This window comes from Dysidea avara, chromosome 6 (genome assembly GCF_963678975.1).
Source record: "Dysidea avara chromosome 6, odDysAvar1.4, whole genome shotgun sequence".
Lineage (NCBI taxonomy): Eukaryota > Metazoa > Porifera > Demospongiae > Dictyoceratida > Dysideidae > Dysidea > Dysidea avara.
In genome coordinates this window covers 16,828,275-16,848,993 of record NC_089277.1, presented here as the reverse complement: position 1 = coordinate 16,848,993, position 20,719 = coordinate 16,828,275, and the positions used below count along the sequence as shown (strand labels likewise).

The 20,719-nt window shown below is 37.1% G+C and overlaps 1 protein-coding gene and 1 long non-coding RNA gene across 8 annotated transcripts; one reads left to right on the top strand and one right to left on the bottom strand.

Moving 5' to 3' along the window:
- Positions 1-351: 351 nt before the first annotated feature.
- Positions 352-20,461, bottom strand: LOC136258722 (uncharacterized). 7 transcript variants are annotated; one of them, XR_010702943.1, is made up of 7 exons: positions 20,327-20,461; positions 16,639-16,996; positions 16,412-16,581; positions 15,911-16,321; positions 12,833-12,947; positions 2,419-4,338; positions 352-1,365 (listed from the first exon to the last, which is right to left on the bottom strand). XR_010702943.1 is itself a non-coding variant. In XM_066052064.1 (7 exons), the coding sequence occupies exon 7, from the start codon at positions 4,312-4,314 to the stop codon at positions 3,019-3,021; it is 1,296 nt and encodes a 431-aa protein (XP_065908136.1). In that variant the 5' UTR covers positions 4,315-4,338; positions 12,833-12,947; positions 15,911-16,059; positions 16,110-16,321; positions 16,412-16,581; positions 16,639-16,996; positions 20,327-20,461; the 3' UTR covers positions 2,257-3,018. The 7 variants fall into 7 exon arrangements, 6 of the variants coding, with proteins under 6 accessions (XP_065908136.1, XP_065908137.1, XP_065908140.1 ...); XM_066052064.1 differs by lacking the exon at positions 352-1,365 and having other exon boundaries at positions 2,257-4,338; positions 15,911-16,059; positions 16,110-16,321; XM_066052065.1 differs by lacking the exons at positions 352-1,365; positions 12,833-12,947 and having other exon boundaries at positions 2,257-4,338.
- LOC136258725 (uncharacterized) lies at positions 9,427-11,949 on the top strand. The gene is made up of 2 exons (XR_010702945.1): positions 9,427-10,107; positions 11,417-11,949. It is a non-coding gene; the product is annotated as an uncharacterized lncRNA (long non-coding RNA).
- Positions 20,462-20,719: the final 258 nt, after the last annotated feature.

The window sequence follows — 20,719 nt, the reverse complement described above, 5'->3', positions numbered from 1 at the left end:
TAAATCACAAGCTTGTGTCTCTAGTTCCAACCAACTGTATGGACAGACTGCATGCAACCACTGGATACCTCCGTAAATAAGTTTGTGTAGCAGTTTCTAAGAGGAGAGTTTCATGATTGGTACACCAGCCAGATTTGTAGCCAGATACACACCAATGAAAAGATACAACCAGTGGGCCTATGTCTAACCACTGAGTGCTGCTTGGATTGTTAGAGCATTTGTGACTTCACCCTGAATTTGCCATTAATGATTTTTGCAGAGCTGGACTGTTACGAATCTTCATAACTCAAAATTAGTTATTTCGATGTACTGTACTAATATGGTACTGACTATTGTGTGGGACCTTTTGTAGACGCATGCATTATTATAATGTAATGGTCACACTTATTATGAACTCTTGATGATAATCATGGCTACAATTAAAAATGGTATAACTACTTATTATCCATAATTAATCATAATTTATTTATTTATAATGGTCTGTTAGTTTTCAGTGCACTCTAAGATCTTATGTTTCCTGGTGGTTTGTGGTTACCATAGTATACCGTATAGCCTAAATATTTCGAGGGGCAATATTTTCAAAGTTGAGCAATGTTAAATTTATATATTCAATACTGCCTGCCTGCAAATTTAATTTTTTTTTCACAGATCTGCAAACAATCCCGAAATGTGTCAGACTATATGGAGGTCTAAATATTTCAATGACAAAATTTTCACTGTTAACCTCCAAAACCTTGAAATCAGCAAAACTTTTCTACCTTGAAATATTATTATATAGTTGACATAAAAGTTTAGTGAATTAAAGGACACTTCACCAATGTTTTATACTGCCAAAGTTTCTACTACTGTATAGCCTGAGTTGCTGTTAGCTATATGCAATGCGATGCAATGTGTAGTGACTTTGTGATGAAACACAGTAATTTGTCAATGTCTTTTTTTGCCAATCAGATTTCTCCAGAGTTTTATAGTTTCCTAACTTTACTGCATAACAAAAACCTCATCAATATCAAGCCAACTAAAGAATATGGCTTTGTTGAAACGGTGGCCATTCTTGAGTTGTTAAATCAGACATTGATGGTCTAGCAGGATTCCCTCTTGTCTTGGATCTTGACCTTCGCATTCTTGATAGTGCCGCCTTGACTTTACTACATGTAAAAAAATTTCTAATGTTGTTCATCATCTTGTGGAGCAGATCCCTTGTCACTAGAATCTCAGTAAAATCTGGCCTGTAATATCAGACTCCTCTACACTAGAAGTACTTTTTATTTCCCACCAGCTTATTTTCTTGTACTTCATGACCTCATTATAGTCGAGTAGGTCTCAATCATAGCTAAGGGTACTTCATGACCTCATTAATAAGACCATCTCATTATAGTGAAGTTATTAGATCCGCAATTTTGATGGTTAGAGGGTTAAAGTGTTCACTAAATACCGTCCACCACAAAGCATATCGTACTGGTACTGTGTAGTAGGGACCACAAAGGAGTAGGCGTGGCCCACGAAATAACACCACCCAAAAATCAGCCTCAATTTCCCCTGAAGATGACGAGGCAGTAGCTATTGGTTAGGTAATACTAATCCCAAACAAGCCTTCAGATCAACCCGAAATGCTTTCAACAAGTTGCTACGGGATTTTTAAAAAATTATTTAACGGAATTTTCTACTGACTGACTAAGTAAGTAACTGACTGATGCTTTCAGACACGGTAGTACGTGATGGCTTCCCTTTGTAACAGAAATCGTCCATATTTTTCATAGTGGCCATTTTGATTGTAGGGGTGCTTTTCGAACAGTAACATTTCTTTCGGTATGCATGGGTTACAGAGGTGCTTTTCGAACAGTTCTTGATCCGAAATGTTGTGTAACAAGTTGAGCATAGCTGACAACGAAGCGCAATGGATTCTTCACTTTTCAGATGATAATTGATATAGCTAGGGCGCGCAGCACCATTTCTTTCGCGGTATGCGTAGGCTCACCAGTCATAATAATAATTTACAAAAAAAGTTAACAAACAACTACACAGAAAAATTTGGAATTTTCAACTAGAGTAGGGACCATAGCACATCGATAAAAAGTACTGAAACAAGCTGGAGTAGTGCACGATATTAAATTATAGTAAAACAATAAGAAGTGTTGTATCCCTACTGTGCATTTCCATTATGGTATCTTGAGCACAGTAGGGATATAACACTTCTTATTGTTTTACTGTAATTTAATATCGTGCACTACTCCAGCTTGTTTCAGCGATGTGCTATGGTCCATACTCTAGTTGAAAATTCCAAATTTTTCTGTGTACTTGTTTATATTACAATTGCGGTTGATTTACAAATACCTTTTTAAAAATATAATTATGTTTCATTTAATCAAATAAATGTTGTGTATGCAGATCTGTGTGTATGCAATGAATATTAGAACATACTTATTCCCTCCCCCAAAGTGGTAACAGATCAGTGTCTTGCTCCCTTAAAACTGCTTGATCTGGAAACTTGTCAACATCTATCATACAGTGACCAGCAGTAAACAATTTTCTGTTCCAAAACATTTTCTTTAGTGAGGAATTAAAATTCTCCACATTCAAATGTTTAGCTTCAACACACAAATGTAATGTTATCAGTTTGGGAGAGTTTCTCACAAGAGATGATATACCTTTAAACGTCAAAGAGTGTACCCTCATAACTACATGTACCAGTCCACCATGAGCTGAAACTGAGGTCATGAAGTGATCAGGAACATCAGTTATATATGAACCATGGTCTGGTGAATCAATGTATAACTGTTGTAGATTATGATTATGGGCTAAGTTCAGTGATAGATGAAGGCGAATACAATAGAGCACTTTTAGTTCAGTACAGTTACTAATCACATCCTGTACAATAGTGGGTGATGATTCGTCAAATAGGTATAAATAACAATAGTTTAGTGATAGAAAATAGGATAGCATTAAGATATCTTTATCCGTGGGAGAATCGTCATAACAAGATACACAATTTTCATATTGTATTCCCCTAATACTAATACTTCAACACTTCTGATACAAATAAATCAACTTTTCCTTGTTAGTAACTTCTAATCTCAGAATACAATACTCTACTCCCAAGTGGGTCAACTTCATGTTGCTCAATATTTCCCACAATCGTGTCTGATCCTCCACTTTTGAAACACATATACCAAGTAAGTTTAGTCCTTGTAGGTTGTAACAGTGACTAGCAATAGCCTGTAGACCTTGTAGACTTTCCAAACAATAATCGCAAATCTTCAGGTCGAGTCTCTGAAGATTAGGACAAGCAATAGCTAGTTGTTCCAAGTGACCAGTACGAAGTGAGTAACAGTAAGAAAAATCAACATGAGTAACACAACTAAGGTTGCCAAATTTACCAATATGTATAGAGTCCATGATCTTGCTCACAATATAATCATCAGTTTCATACCTCACCATATAATCAGTTTGATGCTTCACCATATACAATGTCCTTCCACCATACTGACAGTCAGTCATCAATGCTACATCATTGTTCAATCCCAATATACCAAAGTCACTTGGTTTCACACATGGAATGGTCACTTGACCAGATCCCTCAACCTGTAGTTGAAAATATGGAAGTGTAGGAGAAAAGTTTAAAGGTACTTTACTATATGAATTGTACACTTTGAAGTTAGCAGTAGTACCAGTAGAAATGATGGTAGGTTGAGCAGCATAATCGACCAACAATTTAGTGCTCTGATAATCTGCTGGAACAATAACATTAAAACTTGGAGGCCTGAATTGTGATTCCTTCCAAAGCTCAAACAACTCTGGAGATAGATCGTAATTATAAATATTTGAAATTATTGTAAATTCTCTCAATTGACCAGTATTAAGAAATAATTGTTTAATGTCACTACCATCGTCTACCCAAACTTCTAGTGTTTGTAGACATCCCATATGATGTATTGCCATTCTTAGTTGTTCAGGATCTAACTTGGTTGATGGTAGACTAAGATGTTGTACATTACTACAATACTGCAGCATCTCTACCAGTCTTGTTGATGTTACTCTACTATAAGGAAAGGATAACACTTTGATATGTTGTCCACACACCTTCAACATCTCCTTCACACTACATTCCTCACTACTGTCACAATAAGGCCACACAAACTCCCTCCACCATGATGGTGTTTCTTCAATCACACACCTCAACCATCTTGAAACATATCTCAGTTTTACTCTGTCATGTAGTGAAGATAAAAACGAGATGATGTAAACTAACAACTCTGTAGGAAGTGTTAACAGGTTGACAAAAGATTTTTCACGAGAGTTGTCTTGATCTTGATCCATCAAGTTAGATCTAAAACTCCACTCCTGTACAATATCAAACCAACTGAATGATTATGATCTCTTATTTATATCCATCCATGAATACAACAAGCATGTGCAAAAGTTGCTTGTTGTGGAGGCCTATACTATTCTGATACTTCTCAGGCAACCTAACTAACATTCAACTTATAGGCTAATTTGTGGAAATCTAAGGGTGTGGCATGAAGATCTGCTGGGCAAAAGGGCTGGTACATCTTACTGCCAATTACTGATTTTCTACACTAGAGAGATGGTCATCCCTGCCAGTATTACAATATCACCAAGCAGGTGTACTGCGCTCTTCTATACCAGGGTGCTGGGCATGGTCACACTTGATTTGATCATGTGAATGTGTAGGTAGATGGGTAGGTAAGAAAAGTACGGGATATGAGATAAACTACTACCAGTGGCAGACTGGAGCAGTTAACCTAAGAGGGTTCTATTAATATTAGTGCTTTACAGTGGCAAGGGGGTGTCACTCCAATAGGCACTGTACTACGATACTAAAGGTCAATGAACAAGATCGATTTTTCACGAAGAACAATGGTCAAACTGTTTTTCCAGCACGATCAAAGCTTCGCGAGTAAGTAGTACATGAAAATATAGCGAAAATAAAATGGAACCAGGTCAGTAGTCAAGACAAATTTTCGATGAAAGTCAACGGTCAAAATCGATCTTGACCGCGGTCCGGGGGTGCAGATCATAGTACAGTGTCTGTTGGAGTGACACCCCCTTGACTGAAGGTCTGACAGCAACATGTGCTGCCTTAACCTAACAAACTGTAACAAACAGGTTGAGACTTTAAAACCTGGAACGGCACCTTAATGACGATTGGACCAGAACCAGAATCAGTCAGACTTCAGAAATTAGCTTCATTGTTACTAACTACAAAACGAAAATATTGTATTAGTTTACCTGACAGAATGATTCGGGAGAAGTTCCTACCTGACACGCGCTGGGCGAATTTTTTTTTTGGCACACTTTGCACTTAGAAAATTTTCACGAAACATTTTTCCGGATAATGTTGTGTACGTATCCCGGATACTGACATGTGGAAGACTAGTTCGCGGCAGGGCCAACAACCCAACAACCGTCGTGTTCTCCACCAGGCTGGCAGCAGCTAGGCGAAAACATTGTTTCAGAAGAACCAGTTTAGACTGTTCCGAGCTGTTCTTACCTTGTTTCTCTCACTGGCTGCCTCATCAACTGATTTCTCAGTGGCGTCTCGCATTACCTGGCAGCACAGAGGTATTCACAGCTATTGGTGAAATTGATTATGTGAGTATGAAACAGCACAGATATTGTACCTTATATATTATCTATGGAAACAGCTTGTGTTTTATTCTTGTGGAATAAATGAACCACTGTGTATGTATTATATGCTTTTCAAGCCTGCATTAATGGCCTGTGGGCAACATGTACCCACAGCCATTACTATTACAGTTATACTAATGTGACAGTTGATTGAAGTTGGTGGGTATTGGTTCCCCAGAGCGACGATAACAAGGACATATAGGATTGGTGTTATGAATTCTGACTGAACAAGGGATACTCACTACCTATGTATGGTCCTGTAAAACCATCTGTGATCTTGATCAAGATTTTTGATCAACCTTGATTTCATCTCAGGAAAAGGAGACAAAGCTTCACTCAAGATCTTCACTGCTTTGCTAATTCAAGCCACCTGGTTGCCTCTTTTAAGTCAGTAGAAACTAACCTCAGTTTTGATCTCTTGATTCAATTTTGATCGCTGTCATGGATGGTTTTACAGGAGTATTATATTTGTGTGAACAAGCAGTTGTGCTTTTGATGGGTTTAATAAAGAGATGTTTTGTCCTTGGACGCTATGATGTTTGTAGTATTGAAGATAACTTTGATTTGACCAGTTCTACGACTATGCTGCTGTAATCTATGGGCCTCATTGTTAGGGTGAGTTGAATCACTTAAACACAGAGCTTCAAAACTAGTTAGTGATTTTCATCGTTATGAAAGACTCCATCATTTACAACTACCCACCTTAGTATATAGAAAATTTAGAGAAGACATGATCACTATGTATCAGTTGTTTCATGGTAACATGCACCAATCCTTGCAGCTTACTAGATCCACCATTTCTCATTGACATTCATTTAAATTGTACAAGCATGCAGCGCATAAAAGTTTGTAAAGAAATATTTTCTAAAGAATAATAATTGAAGATCACAATTCACAATATAAAGTAATATTTTCCCCTAATTTGCCACTCAGATGTTCCTTACCCTACAGAAAAGTTGCTGTTTTTATGTATGTTACAGGTATTGTATTAGGTAACAATTCACTACTTTATTATGTGATGATCAGTGTTGGGTAAGTTACTTTTTTAAAAGTAACTAGTTACATATTACATATTACTTGCAACTGAACTATTTAGTTACAGTTACATATTACCCATAAAATAAAGTAACTATAATAATATTACATATTATATTACTTTGTGTCCACAGCCTTAAGCTGTCACATGTGAAACTACCACTTTATCACGTGACATGATTGCATTGTTGGACAATGTGCAAATCTTGGTTATAAGTAAGAAGCTGGTGAATAAGCTTCATTCAGTAGGCTTCATTACTTCGTTGTGGCTAGGCATTACTCAGAGGATAACTAACGAGATTAGTAACTTCGTTACTTGTAGTAATAATATTATGTAATATTAGATTCGTTACAGTAACTATATTACTTAGGTAATGCGTTACATTTGTAAGTAAAGTAACTTGAGTTATATTACCTGTTTTTATAGCGTATTTCGTTATATCACAAAAGTAATAATATTACGTAACGCGTTATTCCCAACACTGGTGATGATGATTTTGTGTGACGATCTATGATTGAGTGTGATGTTCTTAATTTGTAGGTGGATTCACATTGTTATTGTGAATGATTTTAACCAAGCTACTTCTCGTCTAATTGAGGTGTGGAACAATGAGTCCATATTATCACGGTGATCTTGTGAGATGACTGATCTATGTTTAACAATGAATAGTTTGACATTGAGCATTCAAGGGTAATGGCAACAACAAAAGAAACGATTGAAGTTTTGCATTTAGATGTATATTACAATAGCACCAGTGTGTGTATTGTAAAGTACCTCCACACAACTAATTTTTGTTGATGGCTACATGTTATTGATATCACCGTCTTTAAGAAAATGGTATATTCTTTTTGCTGGAGTGTATATAGCCAATTGTATTTTGCTGTACATAGAATGTATGCTCACCTCAATGCACAATATGCTAGCTGTATCCCCATACCTGAAGGCTGCATTAGTGTTAGTGTAGTAGACTTAGTGCAAGTTATTTGCTATTTTATCTAATGGTAAATTTGAAGAAGTACTTTTATTACTCCATGATTTATAAGGTAGTTGTACTTGAAAACGTATTGTCCTTTACTTGTCTAAATAATGCCTGGCTGACGACTGTAAAGAAATTACTCGTACAGTGCTTCCTAACCCCTAGGTACCAAGACATGTTCAGACAATCAAAAGTTTGGATAATCAAAGCCCATTTTATATACAGAGTTACTCTAATGGAATGCACACCTTAGACAAAATACTCTAATAGAACAGACACATCTACTGTAAGTATATGGATAGTCGAAGCTCAGATAATCAAGTATTCACTTCTATTAGGTGTGATATATTTAGCCCATTGTTGTGACAGCTATAGTGGATGCTTTATGTGTGTACTAATTGTGTCACCATATCATCTCTTATACAACTAATGATAGCCTAATGAATTTAGGGGATAAAAAAGGAAGTTGTGAAGTTTACTTTCCCATAGCCATATACTACTGGTATCAGATCTCAGGTACTATAGTATAAAAGCACATGTCATTTAAAATTTCAGCAATAAAAATCAATGCATCCTCATCAATTTTATAGAGTACATCTACTGTTCTTCTATATGCATGTGTGAACTTGAAGTGCTATTGGTCTATAGTGTGTTAGAATCAGGTCATTTGGGTTGCATTTCAAGAGACTTAATGTGGACCCATACTCATGCACCATTTGAGAATGTGTTTTTGGTGTCTTAAGTGGTATATGGAGCCACACTCACAACATTCTCTATGGGCATTTCTGTATCATGTCCACTTATTGGGATTGTGTTGTTGTAGGCAACAATAGCCTGCATGGTGTCCAGAACAAGTGCTATGCCTGCTTATGGGAGCCTGTAGACTATCATGGAGCCACACCCACTTATCGATCATTGACTATGTGTGTTTTGGTACCTGTAGCTACTCATTCATTTTCTTTTGCAGACAATTCTTCCTGTTGATCAACAACCCTGACTTGCACTATGTAACTCTTAATCCTGAATTTAAAGCATCATTGAATGGATTATCTAACTTAAGTACTGTAGAACCTCTCTTAAAGTACCCTCCACTATAAAGAAACATTTCTGTGGTTCCTATAGAATACAATTTAAAGGACCTTTCAGTAAGATTTCATCAGTTGGTCTCAAACTGTTCATTATGTACGTAGTAGTTCCAACAGATAAGAAACCTCTTAAAGATTGGTAATTTTTGTCCTTTGTAATAATAAAGATGTAGCTTAGTTCAGAGAGTAATAAACTACCACTGCTATTGATTTGGAACCTAGACAAATGAGGTTGTCTACAATCAAGGGGTTCACTGTAACTGACTAACTGTATGGTTGAGTCATATACGTAGAACTATGTTCTACATTAGCCAGTAAGTAGCCTGTCAGTCACTCAATTAAATGGTTAACAGTAACCACATCTGTGGACTATGATCATACACAATTCTTGCACAGTACGTAACATAGTTATTAGAAACTAGTGAGTTTCTTTTCTGTTTTCATCAGCTCCCACATATTTACCCATTCAGCTGTTTGAAATCCCCATATATGCCCAAGGGCAGGATAGTGGGGTAATACATTGATAGGTGAATTAACGTATATAAAACAGTAACATCTCTATAGGGCAAGGAACATCTCTAAATAGCAAACACACACACTACACACAGTGGTGTCACAAGAATAAAACACAAGCTGTTTCACACTCACATTATCAGTTTCACCAATAGTTGTGAATACCTCTGTGCTGCCAGGTAATGCGAGACGTCACTGACAAATCAGTTGATGAGGCAGCCAGTGAGAGAAACAAGGACAGTCCATGCACTTCTGAAAAACGGCAGGAGAAAAGAGTTCTTCTAAACTGGCTCTTCTAAAACAATTTTTTCGCCCTTCTTTTCTTCAACATGTCAGTATCCGGGCTATGTACACAGCATTATCCGGGAAAATGTTTCGTGAAAATTTTCTAAGTCCAAAGTGTGCCCAAAAAAAAAAATTCGCACGGTGCGAGTCGACTGTTTTTTTTCCGATTATACGTATTAATCGATTATACGTATTAATCGATTATACGTATTAATCGATTATACGTATTAATCGATTATACGTATTAATCATACATAGCTCCAGAGAAAAAGCGGGCGCCTCCAGATCCACAAGTTTTAGTCTAATTATGACGTCAAAGTTTATTTGCCTTATTTATAAATGAGGAACTTCCGGCTCTAGTTCTAATTATGACGTCACAGAGTTCATTAAAATGAGGCACTTCCGGCTCTAGCAGGTATCTTCTGTCAGTTCTGAAGTGGTGGTTGTACCTACTGGAATGTTGCGTGTAACCTGTGTCCTGCTTTTGTCGTCATTAGCCATCAGTACGATCGTCAGTGTCGCGATGGAAAGTGCAGGAAACGATCTCGCAGAAAACACAACGAATAGTGAGTGCCCTGCAAAGTGTTGTGTACTGTACTGAGCTAGTGACAGATCAGGGTTTGAAAAGAGGAGGGGTGCACCACTATAAAGGGCTAGCTAGCTATTATAAATTCGTTTAGGTTTTTCGTGTGAGTACCACTGCATGCATACAGTGGAAATTGGCTGTCTTGGCCACTTTATTCGGAAAGTATCAGTACAGTGCTATGAAAGCTATTATGAACAAACCATATTCACACTGCAAAAGAGTAGCAGCAGCCATTGCCATCAGCTCATCTCAGAATATTTTTCCCGTATTAATGTAAATAGGACATAAAATTGTTTTATTGTACTCCTTTTTGTATTTCCTTGCCATGCCTGCTTTAGCTTAGGCCTTATGCAGTTGCATGTGACTGAGGTGTTGTAATTGCTTTATATTTATCACTACATCAATATTGATAGTTTCAAAAAAAAATGCACAGATGTTAGTAGCTATAGTTGCAGTTGTGAAAAAAATTGTGTATGCAGGTGGGAGGTCATTTTTCATTATTCATTATTAAAGAAAATGCTCCATGCAAATCAAGCTTTCTATTACTATATAGCTAAAGGTTAGCTGAAGCCTTTTAAGTACATTTTACCACCGTTTCTGAGGTTCAAGTAACATTGCTATGCTGTAAAATGATAGCCAGCCCTCTTAGCATCAAAATACATGTGTACATGATTGATATTAGCAGCAATAATGAAGTTAGAGGTGATGGGGAGAAAGGGATGTGGGTGGGGATGAGAAGCAATTAATCAAGTTTGCCTGCAAAATTAATAGTAAATTTCACAACTGATTTTCTAACTCACTATTTTTTAGTAGTGACGTTTAGTAGTGATCTTCACTAGTTCATCATTTTTACTGTGTAATACTTTTAGCGTGCATGTCTGGTCTTCTTTAAACAAGAGTTGTAGGGCTGGGTCAGCGACAGTGATATGGCATATATAAATAGTACCTTAAAGTAATTAATTGTGGTATTGTTATAACACAAAGGACAGCAATCAGTGAACTTGTATTTCAGCACCATGCTTCTAGGATTTTTTTTTGCAAATGGGATGACCTCAACCGCTGCGTGTGTTGCTTAGGAAGAGTAGCTAAGAGTATCAAAATTATGTGATCATGTCTCGGATTATGTAGGAGAGGAGTCATGCATGCACACTATGGCCAGCTATGCACAAGAGACAGAAGGGATGTTTATAAACCAGCAAAATAACTTTGTGCATGTTATCAAGATATTATTAACTCTTGATGTTATTTGCAAAGACTACATTTTGATTGTAGCTATCTCTTGTTCATAGGTGTATCGATGCTAGTAGAAGAGATGATCACTACCGATGCAGTCATTATGCTGACAAGCAGCAAACAAATTGATACAGTGATGAAATCATCAACTCCAAAGAGCACAAAACAGCCTAAGCTGTGCACCACTCACTATGGGAAGAAAGAGTGTACCTTTAAACCACATGACTCTCCAAAGTCCCAGCCAAAATGTAATGATCACAGTAGAACATCAGAAGAAGCAGCCAACATGTCTAATATCTTCAATTTATCAGCAGCCTTTTGTTCAGCTACGATTCTGCCAACTTTTTACATTGTGTTTGTCAGTATATTACACTAAAGTGCAGCCAAATGACATGGCCATATCTGTGGAGGCAAGAGCTGAATGCATCCCTGCAAATAAAGTGATTTTTCTTTATCCTCCGTGTATCGTGAACTGTCTATGATCACACTGTGTCTTTTTTTTGGTTTTCTTGTACAAACTGTATGCATTTTGCAGTATAGAAATTGCATATATATACGTCAATGATAATTAATTGTTCTATTTTATGAACTTCGTTATATTTCATGTGTCATGCATGCAGCAATGAATTTGCAGTATCAGTTGTGCACAGATGTATGTGATCTGTACATATGTGTGTATAGATATACACTTATTAGAGCTTTTGCCTGTAGGTCTTGGTAATTAAAGTGGGCTAAATGTTGATGGCCTTAGTAGCAGGTGTATAAGGCTGATGCTATAATCTTAAATTGCAAGACAGGTTGAGCTGTACATGCACACACCAGTACATGCAGATAACTCTTATAGAAATACCATTTAAGTGCTATAGACTATACACCCACATACAGATTGACACATCATACGTAGTTATTTAATTTCCTGTGTGTGCAATTGTCAGCTCAACAAGATTACACAGATACTCACTATACACCGACATTCCAAAATTACACGTTGTCTGAGGAGGGGACTTCACATAACTCCACCCCTATACTGGGGCAAAGTTGCTTTCCATTCTTAATTTGATCATCTTGATCCTTTGCTATAAGCATTGCCTAACCCCCTGGACATACATTTTTATCTCATCCCATCATTATGCCCCTGTGGGGAAAACTTTGATAGGTACATTACTTGTAACCAATAAATCCATCCAAGTTGTATGATATATGTATATCAAGTCAGTCATCATAAGTAGTTAGCTAATATTATCAGAGCTAACAAATGCCAGTGTGTTGTTGTTGTTGTTGTTGTTGTTTTTTTTTTTTTTACAATAATTAATGTCATTGCTAAGGGTCCACAACTCGCTTACAATTTCATATACAGTGTATATATACTCCATATTCCAAGCAAGTGGACGGTTTCAGATACTATTATACATATCGTGTATACAGTATGGGCAACTTTCAAGCTCAGCATTTGTGTTTGTACTTAATCATACCTAAGTTTCAGCCTTGTTCTCTGGTAGTCTCTAGTAGATATACTGCCCCACATTATCCAAAGGTAACCATCAATGGTGAAATTAAAGTTGAGCAGTGCCATTACTGCTGTATCACCTAGAAGACCCTACTTATACGTATGATAGCACAAAAATATTTGCAAAGTATATATTCATTGTTGAATTGAGTCTTATTGTTTAAGACAAGGATATGCACTGAAATACACTTATACAAATATGTACTAGCCCAAATATCAGTTTTAAAGTAGTCTTCTTTCAATGTCAAATCTGCCACTGAATACATATAGAAAGCTAGGCCATTAAACAATTGTGTTTACATTCCAAGAATTTTATAGGATGTGAGCAAGAGCTACTCATAAGTTAATTACCAAGGCCACAGATGCCGGCTTGTTATTTGAATGAAAACCTCCCTAAAAGAGTAAAAAAAAGTGCACTGTGACTGCATGGTATCAAACTTCACTGCTCCTTTGAGATAGCGCCTTCACCACACCATGACATTAGTGCAGCAGCACCAATAATGTTTGTCTTGTCTAGAAAGTAAGTTAACAGTAAGGCTATTTCTTGAAAGAGTGAAAGAAAAAGTGGCAAACTGTGGATGCAAGTACCAAGATTTATCCTACAAATTGGTAGTGTCAGTGCCACACTGTGACAATAGTGGATCACTGATGCCTGTCTTGTCCTGAAAGTAGGCTAACAGTAAAGCTGTTTCATTTTTGGCTTGCTGATTTTTGTTTGACTAAATGTAGTGAACAAAATCACGAGCTAGATTAAAAGTTTAGCTAGTTATTATAGTAACCAACTGTGGGTATCTACTCTAGATATTAACCTTATTAAGCCTCCAGATGTTATACATAATTTTATAAACTATGTTTTGATATGGTTTACCATGTAATGCTCCTCGTTTTCCTCAAATTACACACAGCACGTTTTTATGGTTTGATGATTATGTAATCACTATGAATGATGTTTATAGTTTTGTCAGTGAGACAGAAACACTCTTTGTCAAGTAACCTATTCCTTTAATTCTCTTTACAGGAATTAAATGGCTTTATACAAGTCAAGGAAAAAGGAAAGCCAGTGTGATTTCCTCTTTCAGAAAGGCCCTCATCTTAAGGAAATTTATAGTTGAGTAGGGAATATGGAAATAAAATAAAAACAAGGAAACAAGGGAGGTCATCTACACCTGTAGCTATACGTTGTATTAGCTCATACAAACACACATGGAGTACAGCCATGACTGAAGTACAGGGAATAAATGTCCACTAGCATAGCTGAAGATATGTAGATGACCTCCCTTGTTTCCTTTCTTTTAGTTTCTATGGTCCATGCTTAATATAAACTTTTCCCTTATACTTGTTTGCTTAAACAATCATGAATTACTGGTGAACCAATGCACATCACATCAAAGGAAAGAATGGTGCCAGCCAGATGTAATATGCACCCCAACTATCAATTACTGGAAAACATTGTTCCCATTTTGTTTAGTTTTCAGTTATTATACAACATTACAAACAACGAACAGTGCAAGAAGTGCCTCTGCAATTAATCTGGTCACCACGGACATTGTGATTATAGACCGGCAAGTATTAGGAAGCGAATGGTTATTCTGCTTCATTTTCAGACATGTTCTACCTGTTATATGTCATTACAAACAAAGAGCAGTACAAGAAGCACCTCTGCAATCAATCCGCTCACTATGGAAATTATGAGCAATTCTCATAACAGCCAGCTTGCACTGAAACCACCATGTGTTAGCTACTCACTGTGAATCAATACATTTGAGACAGTGGGGAAAGAAATAGGACACAAAGGAGGACAAAGAAAAGCATACACTATAGCTACTGTGGTTGGAAAAAATGAAGCAACATTGAACAGTGAAGGAATCAAACTCGTAGTGTTAAGCATAATCAAGCTATGCTCGGCTGAAGGCATCAGTTAGTCAGTTAGTAGAAGATTAAGTTAAATAAAAATAAATTCATAGAATCCTTTTGAAAGGTCGGCATTTTTGGACTTGGTTATGACTAACCAATACCGCCAAGCTGTTTTTGAAGGCACTTGCAAGCTGTTTAGGGATCAAGTCACTACTTGGATCGCAGTATCACTTAACCTTGCACACCAGTTATTGACATTAACTATATACCTAGCTCAACTGATTTTATGACTATGGTATGATCGTATGGATGGATTTATTAACCCAGACAACATAATTCAAATACTCATATAATTCACTGAAATCAATACTGTACTGTGTGATGGGAATCAAATAGTTGATGAAATACCCATTCAGTTTGTATCGAACCAAAGGCAATATCTAGGATACGCAATATAGCCAGCTGTAGAGTTGGTAGATAACACTGAAGGAATAAGGCCACCTCATTATAGTGACCATGTCAAGTAGGTCCCAAATACAGCTGAGGTGTACATTAATAAGATACTTCAACTTTTATCCCATGTAACTTAGCTATACAGATATTCACTTGGTAACTATGACAACATTTCCTATGGGCTGAGAAACCGTGTTTTGTTAACCACTAGATTATGATTAAACAATCGCAAAATAATAAACATCTCTACCCAACTGAGAGTGTCTCATTTTATAATGTTTAAGGTGTTACTCATGGCAGTTATACTTTCCCATGGCACCCATGCATGCATTGCTTTACTTGTGCGTGTTGGAAGTGATGGTGGAAAACTGGACTTGGTGTGAATCACGGCCCCAGTGTAGTATTCTCCCATTTTTTGTTAATGGTAGACATAATTAACAACTTGGAACAACTAACAAACTAGTCTTCTTTAGGATTTATACAACTACTGTGTGAATGATTCATTTACCCCTGTAATTGGAGGTGCGAGGACTTCTGGGTTAGTGAACTGCAGTATTAAGTGCTCAAAGAAGTTGTAGCAAAGCTGTCACCGTACAAGTTATTAGATCCGCATGGTCACTAAATACCATCATAGTACATTACAATTGTAGTTGATTTACAGATACCTTTTAAAAACTACAATCATGTTTCATTTAATCAAATAAATGTTGTGTACACAATGAATATTAGAACGTACTTATTCCCTCCTCCAAACTGGTAACAGATCAGTGCCTTGTTCCTGTAAAACTGCAAACTCATCAACATCTATCATAGAAGTAAACAACTTTCTGTCCCAAAACATTTTCTTTAGTGAGGCATTAAAATTTCCCACATCCACACATTTAGCTTCAACAAACAAATACAATTTTATCAGTTCCTCACATGAGATATTATACCTTCAACTGTGAAAGAGTGTACTCTCATACGTACATGTAACAGTCCACCATGAGCTTAAACTAAGGTCATGAAGTGATCAGGAACACCAGTGTTCCATGAATCAATGTATAACTGTTCTAAATTATGATTATGAGCTAGGTTCAGTGATAGAAGAAGGCGATCACAATAGAATACTTTTAGTCCTGTACAATAGTGGGTGATGATTGATGACCTAGGTATAAATAACAATAGTTTAGTGATGAAAAATAGGATAACATTAAGGTGTATTCTGAATTAGAATTCATAAAATAACAAATCTCACATTGTATCCCTCTAATAGTCCAACACTTCTGATACATACAAATCAATTTTTCCTCATTAGTAGCTTCTACTCTCACAACACAATACTTCACTTCCAAGTGGGTCACCTTCATGTTGCTGAATATTTCCCACAATAATACTGTGTCTGATCCTCCACTTTTGACCCATCACCTGTACATGCACCAAGTAAGTTTAGGTTGTGACAGTGACTAGCAATAACCTATATACCTTGTAGACTTTCTAAACAATGATTGCTATTCTTCAGGTTGAGTCTCTAAAGATTAGGACAAGCAATAGCTAGTTGTTCCAAGTGACCAGAACAAAGCGAGTAACAGCAAGAAAAATCAACACGAGTAATACAACTAAGGTTGCCAAATCTACCGATATGTATGGAGTCCATGATCTTGTTCACAATGTAATCATCAGTTTCATGCCTCACCATATGATCAGTTTGATGCTTCACCATACACAATGTCCTTCCACCATACTGACAGTCAGTCATCAATGCTATATCACTGTTCAATCCCAATATATCAAAGTCACTTAGTTTCACACATGGAATGGTCACTTGACCAGATCCCTCAACCTGTAGTTGAAATTAATGATTAATGATAAATGACCTCCCGCCCGCATGGAAATCCAAATTTTTGTAGATGAGAAACAAGTAATCAAGTTTGCCTGGCCTAAGTCTGAAAAGTTCGTATCTCTGAAACTGTGCATAAATAACCTTAAAATAGCATAAGGAATTTTTTTTTTAAATATCAGTATTTTCAACTACCCTAAAATAACAGTCACTACTCTAATAGAGCAGTCATTTCTGTAGTTCAGTTAACCAAGAATCCGGATAAGTGGGGTCCGGATAACTGAGGTTCCACTGTACCTTTAAACTTTTCTCCTACACGCATTATTAAAGAAAATACTCCAAATCAAGCTGTCTGTTACTATAAAGGTTAGCTAAAGCCATTTTAGAGCAAAATACTTATGGTTTACCACCATTTTTGAGGTACAAGTGACATTTGCTGTGCTGTAAAATGATAGCCAGCCTTCTTAGCATCAAAATGTGTGCACATGATTGATAACAGCAATAATGAAATTAGAGGCGGTGGGGTAAAAAGGGAAGAGGGTGGGGATGAGAAACAATTAATTAAGTTTGCCTAGCCTCATGGACCACCCCTTGTCCCAAGGGGTTTGGATAACTGAGGTTCCACTGTACGTATTGTATAGTTTGAAGTTAGCAGTAGTACCAATAGGAATGGTGGTAAGTCGAGCAGCATAATCGACCAACAATTTAGTACTCTAATAATCTGTTGGAACAATAATAAGGTTCCCAATGAAAAAAATCGACTTTCACCAAACAATTTCTTTACTACTGCAGGATACTTAGCTTGTTGTACTGATATTTGACCCACTACAAATCAGAAGCCGCGAGTCTTTTAGATTGAGAAATTGGCACATTGTATTTTTGCACATTGTGTGATTTGCAGTAAAAAGATGGAATTGCAAGTGTAGCTTCTTGCAAAGGACAGAGTCAAATTTTCTTATTAGCTGTATGTAATCTTAAAAATCAAGTTGTTGTGTTGTGCAAACATGCATAGTAATGGGTAAACATCTAGCTGGATGGCTTACAATGGCTCGTTTTTGTGTCTGCAAAATCATAAAAAATGTGTTTGAGTTGCTCTGGCTCCTACCATGAGAGAAGCCAGATCTTCCTCACAGCATGGTCATGCAACTGGATGTTCCCTCAGTCTATAATACAAGTTTGAAAAGAATCCTAAACTGTATGCTATCTGGCTGGTGACAATGAAATATAATGGTGATTTTACGAAAAATAATGCAGCCCACTGCTTGTGCAATTGAACTACTTTACTAATTATGGGTTAATTGCAACACTAACCACTTACACTTTAAATATATCAAACCGGATAGCACGAAGCTACAGCTGCTTTGGTGGCAGAGATCACCAACACCCCAAATTGGTGATAAAATATTTCAATATCACCAGCTAGATAGCATACATTCTTGGATTTCTTCCATCTTTGTGCTGTATAGACTAAGCAAGCATCCAACCATGTCACCATATGGTGAGGAAAATCTGGCTTCTCTCGTCTTAGATGGTAGTGTGTTCAAAACATTTTTTATGATGCTGTTTTGAAGAATGCAATCTTGTACACGCAATGCAGCCAGACATTTGTCAATAACTATACACGTTTGCAGCGCATAGCAAGCCTAGATAACACCTAGCAAATAAAAAAGCTCAAACCATTTCTTTGACAGTAGCTAGAAACCAGGGCTAGAAACTGACCAAGCTAGGCCCAGGTCAGTTTCTAGCTACCGTCAAAGATATGGTTTGAGCTTTTTTATTTGCTAGGTGTTATCTAGGCTTGCTATGCTCTCCAAACGTGCATAATTATTGACAAATGTATTGCTTGCACAAGACTGCTTTCTTCAAAACAGCATTGTAAAAAATTGTTTTGAATGCACTACCATCTACGAGAGAAACCAGATCTTCCTTACCACATGGTGACACGGTTGGATGCTTACTTAGTCTCTACTGCAAAGATGGAAGGGATCCAAGGATGTATGCTATCTAGTTGGTGATATTGAAATATTTTATCATCAATTTGGGGTGTTGGCAATCTCTGCCACCAAAGCAGCTGCAGCTTCATGCCATCCGGTTTGATATATTTAAAGTGTAAGTGGTTAGTGTTGCAATTAACCCATAATTAGTAAAGTAGTTTCAATTGCACAAGCAGTGCGCTGCATTATTTTTCATAAAATCACCGTTATATTTCGTCATCACCAGCCAGATAGCATACAATTTAAGATTCTTTTCAAACTTGCATTATAGACTGAGGGAACATCCAGTTACATGACCATGCTGTGAGGAAGATCTGGCTTCTCTCATGCATGGTAGAAGCCAGAACAACTCAAACACATTTTTCATGATTTTGCAGACACAAAAACGAGCCATTGTAAGCCATCCAGCTAGATGTTTACCCATTACTATGTATGTTTGCACAACACAACAACTTAAGATAACATACAGCTAATAAGAAAGTTTGACTTAGTCCTTTGCAAGAACCTGCACTTGCAATTCCATCTTTTTACTGCAAATCACGCAATACGCAAAAATACGATGTACCAATTTCTCAATCTAAAAGACTCGCGGCTTCTGATTTGTAGTGGATCAAATATCAGTACAACAAGCCAAGTATCCTGCAGTAGTAAAGACATTGTTTGGTAAAAGTCGATTTTTTCATTGGGGATCCTAACAATAACATTAAAACTTGAAGATTCCTTGCAATGCTTAAACAACTCTGGAGATAGATCGTAATCATAAATTGAAATTATTATAAATTCTCTCAACTGACTGGTATTAATGCACTTGTCAATTTTATGCCCCACCCCCTGAGGAATACAGGCGATTTGACAAATCATGGTGTCAAATTCCCCACTACTGGGGCAAAATTGGCTGTCAAATGCCCACTATATCCCCACCCCATAGTAGGGGGTTTGACAACACCTCGAGGATGACTATAAAGCGCATATTTCATGCATGCGACTAGTAATAAACCTGGTATACACCTGTAGCTAGTAAAATTACAGCAAGTGCGATTTTATTTAGAAGTGCAACTACCAAAAATCGGTCAGTGAATTGGACAACTGTCAATTGCCCCAGGGGTGGGGAAAAGAAGCAATGTCAAATCCCCATCTGGAGTGTGGGGACGCCCCGGGGTGGGGCATGAAATTGACAAGTGCATAAGAAGTAATTGTCACAGTTTAATGTCACCATTATCATTAGCTATCCACCTTACTATGATCTATGATAATACTATGATTGGAGCCAGAACCAGTCACACTTCAGAAAACTAGCCCCATTACTAAACTACAACACGAAAATACTGTATTGGTTTACCTGATAGTGATTCGGGAGAAGCAATCCTACGTGACACTGACCGGATTTCGAGCCGGATCTTTAGCAACAGCGCGGGGGGCATTAAAAAGAAACTTCGTGCGGAAGGTTTTTGGCAGACCTTAAAGTAAGTTCATGTGTAATATATAGTTTGAAACCTCTGGTTGGAATCAGTGTACAATCTAGTATAATATGGTTCGCGTCCCAAATATATAGTTTCGTTCCAGATTTGCTGACTTGAGACTCGATCTCAGCAGACTCAGCTGCATAGATAGCGTATTCTACAGCGTGCAAACAGTGGTGCAACACTGAACACTCCGTCAGTGCAGGGCCGGGTTTGTTTTTTCTTGTATGCTGTCCCATGCTGGTAGCACTAATTCCACAACTCTTGGTGTC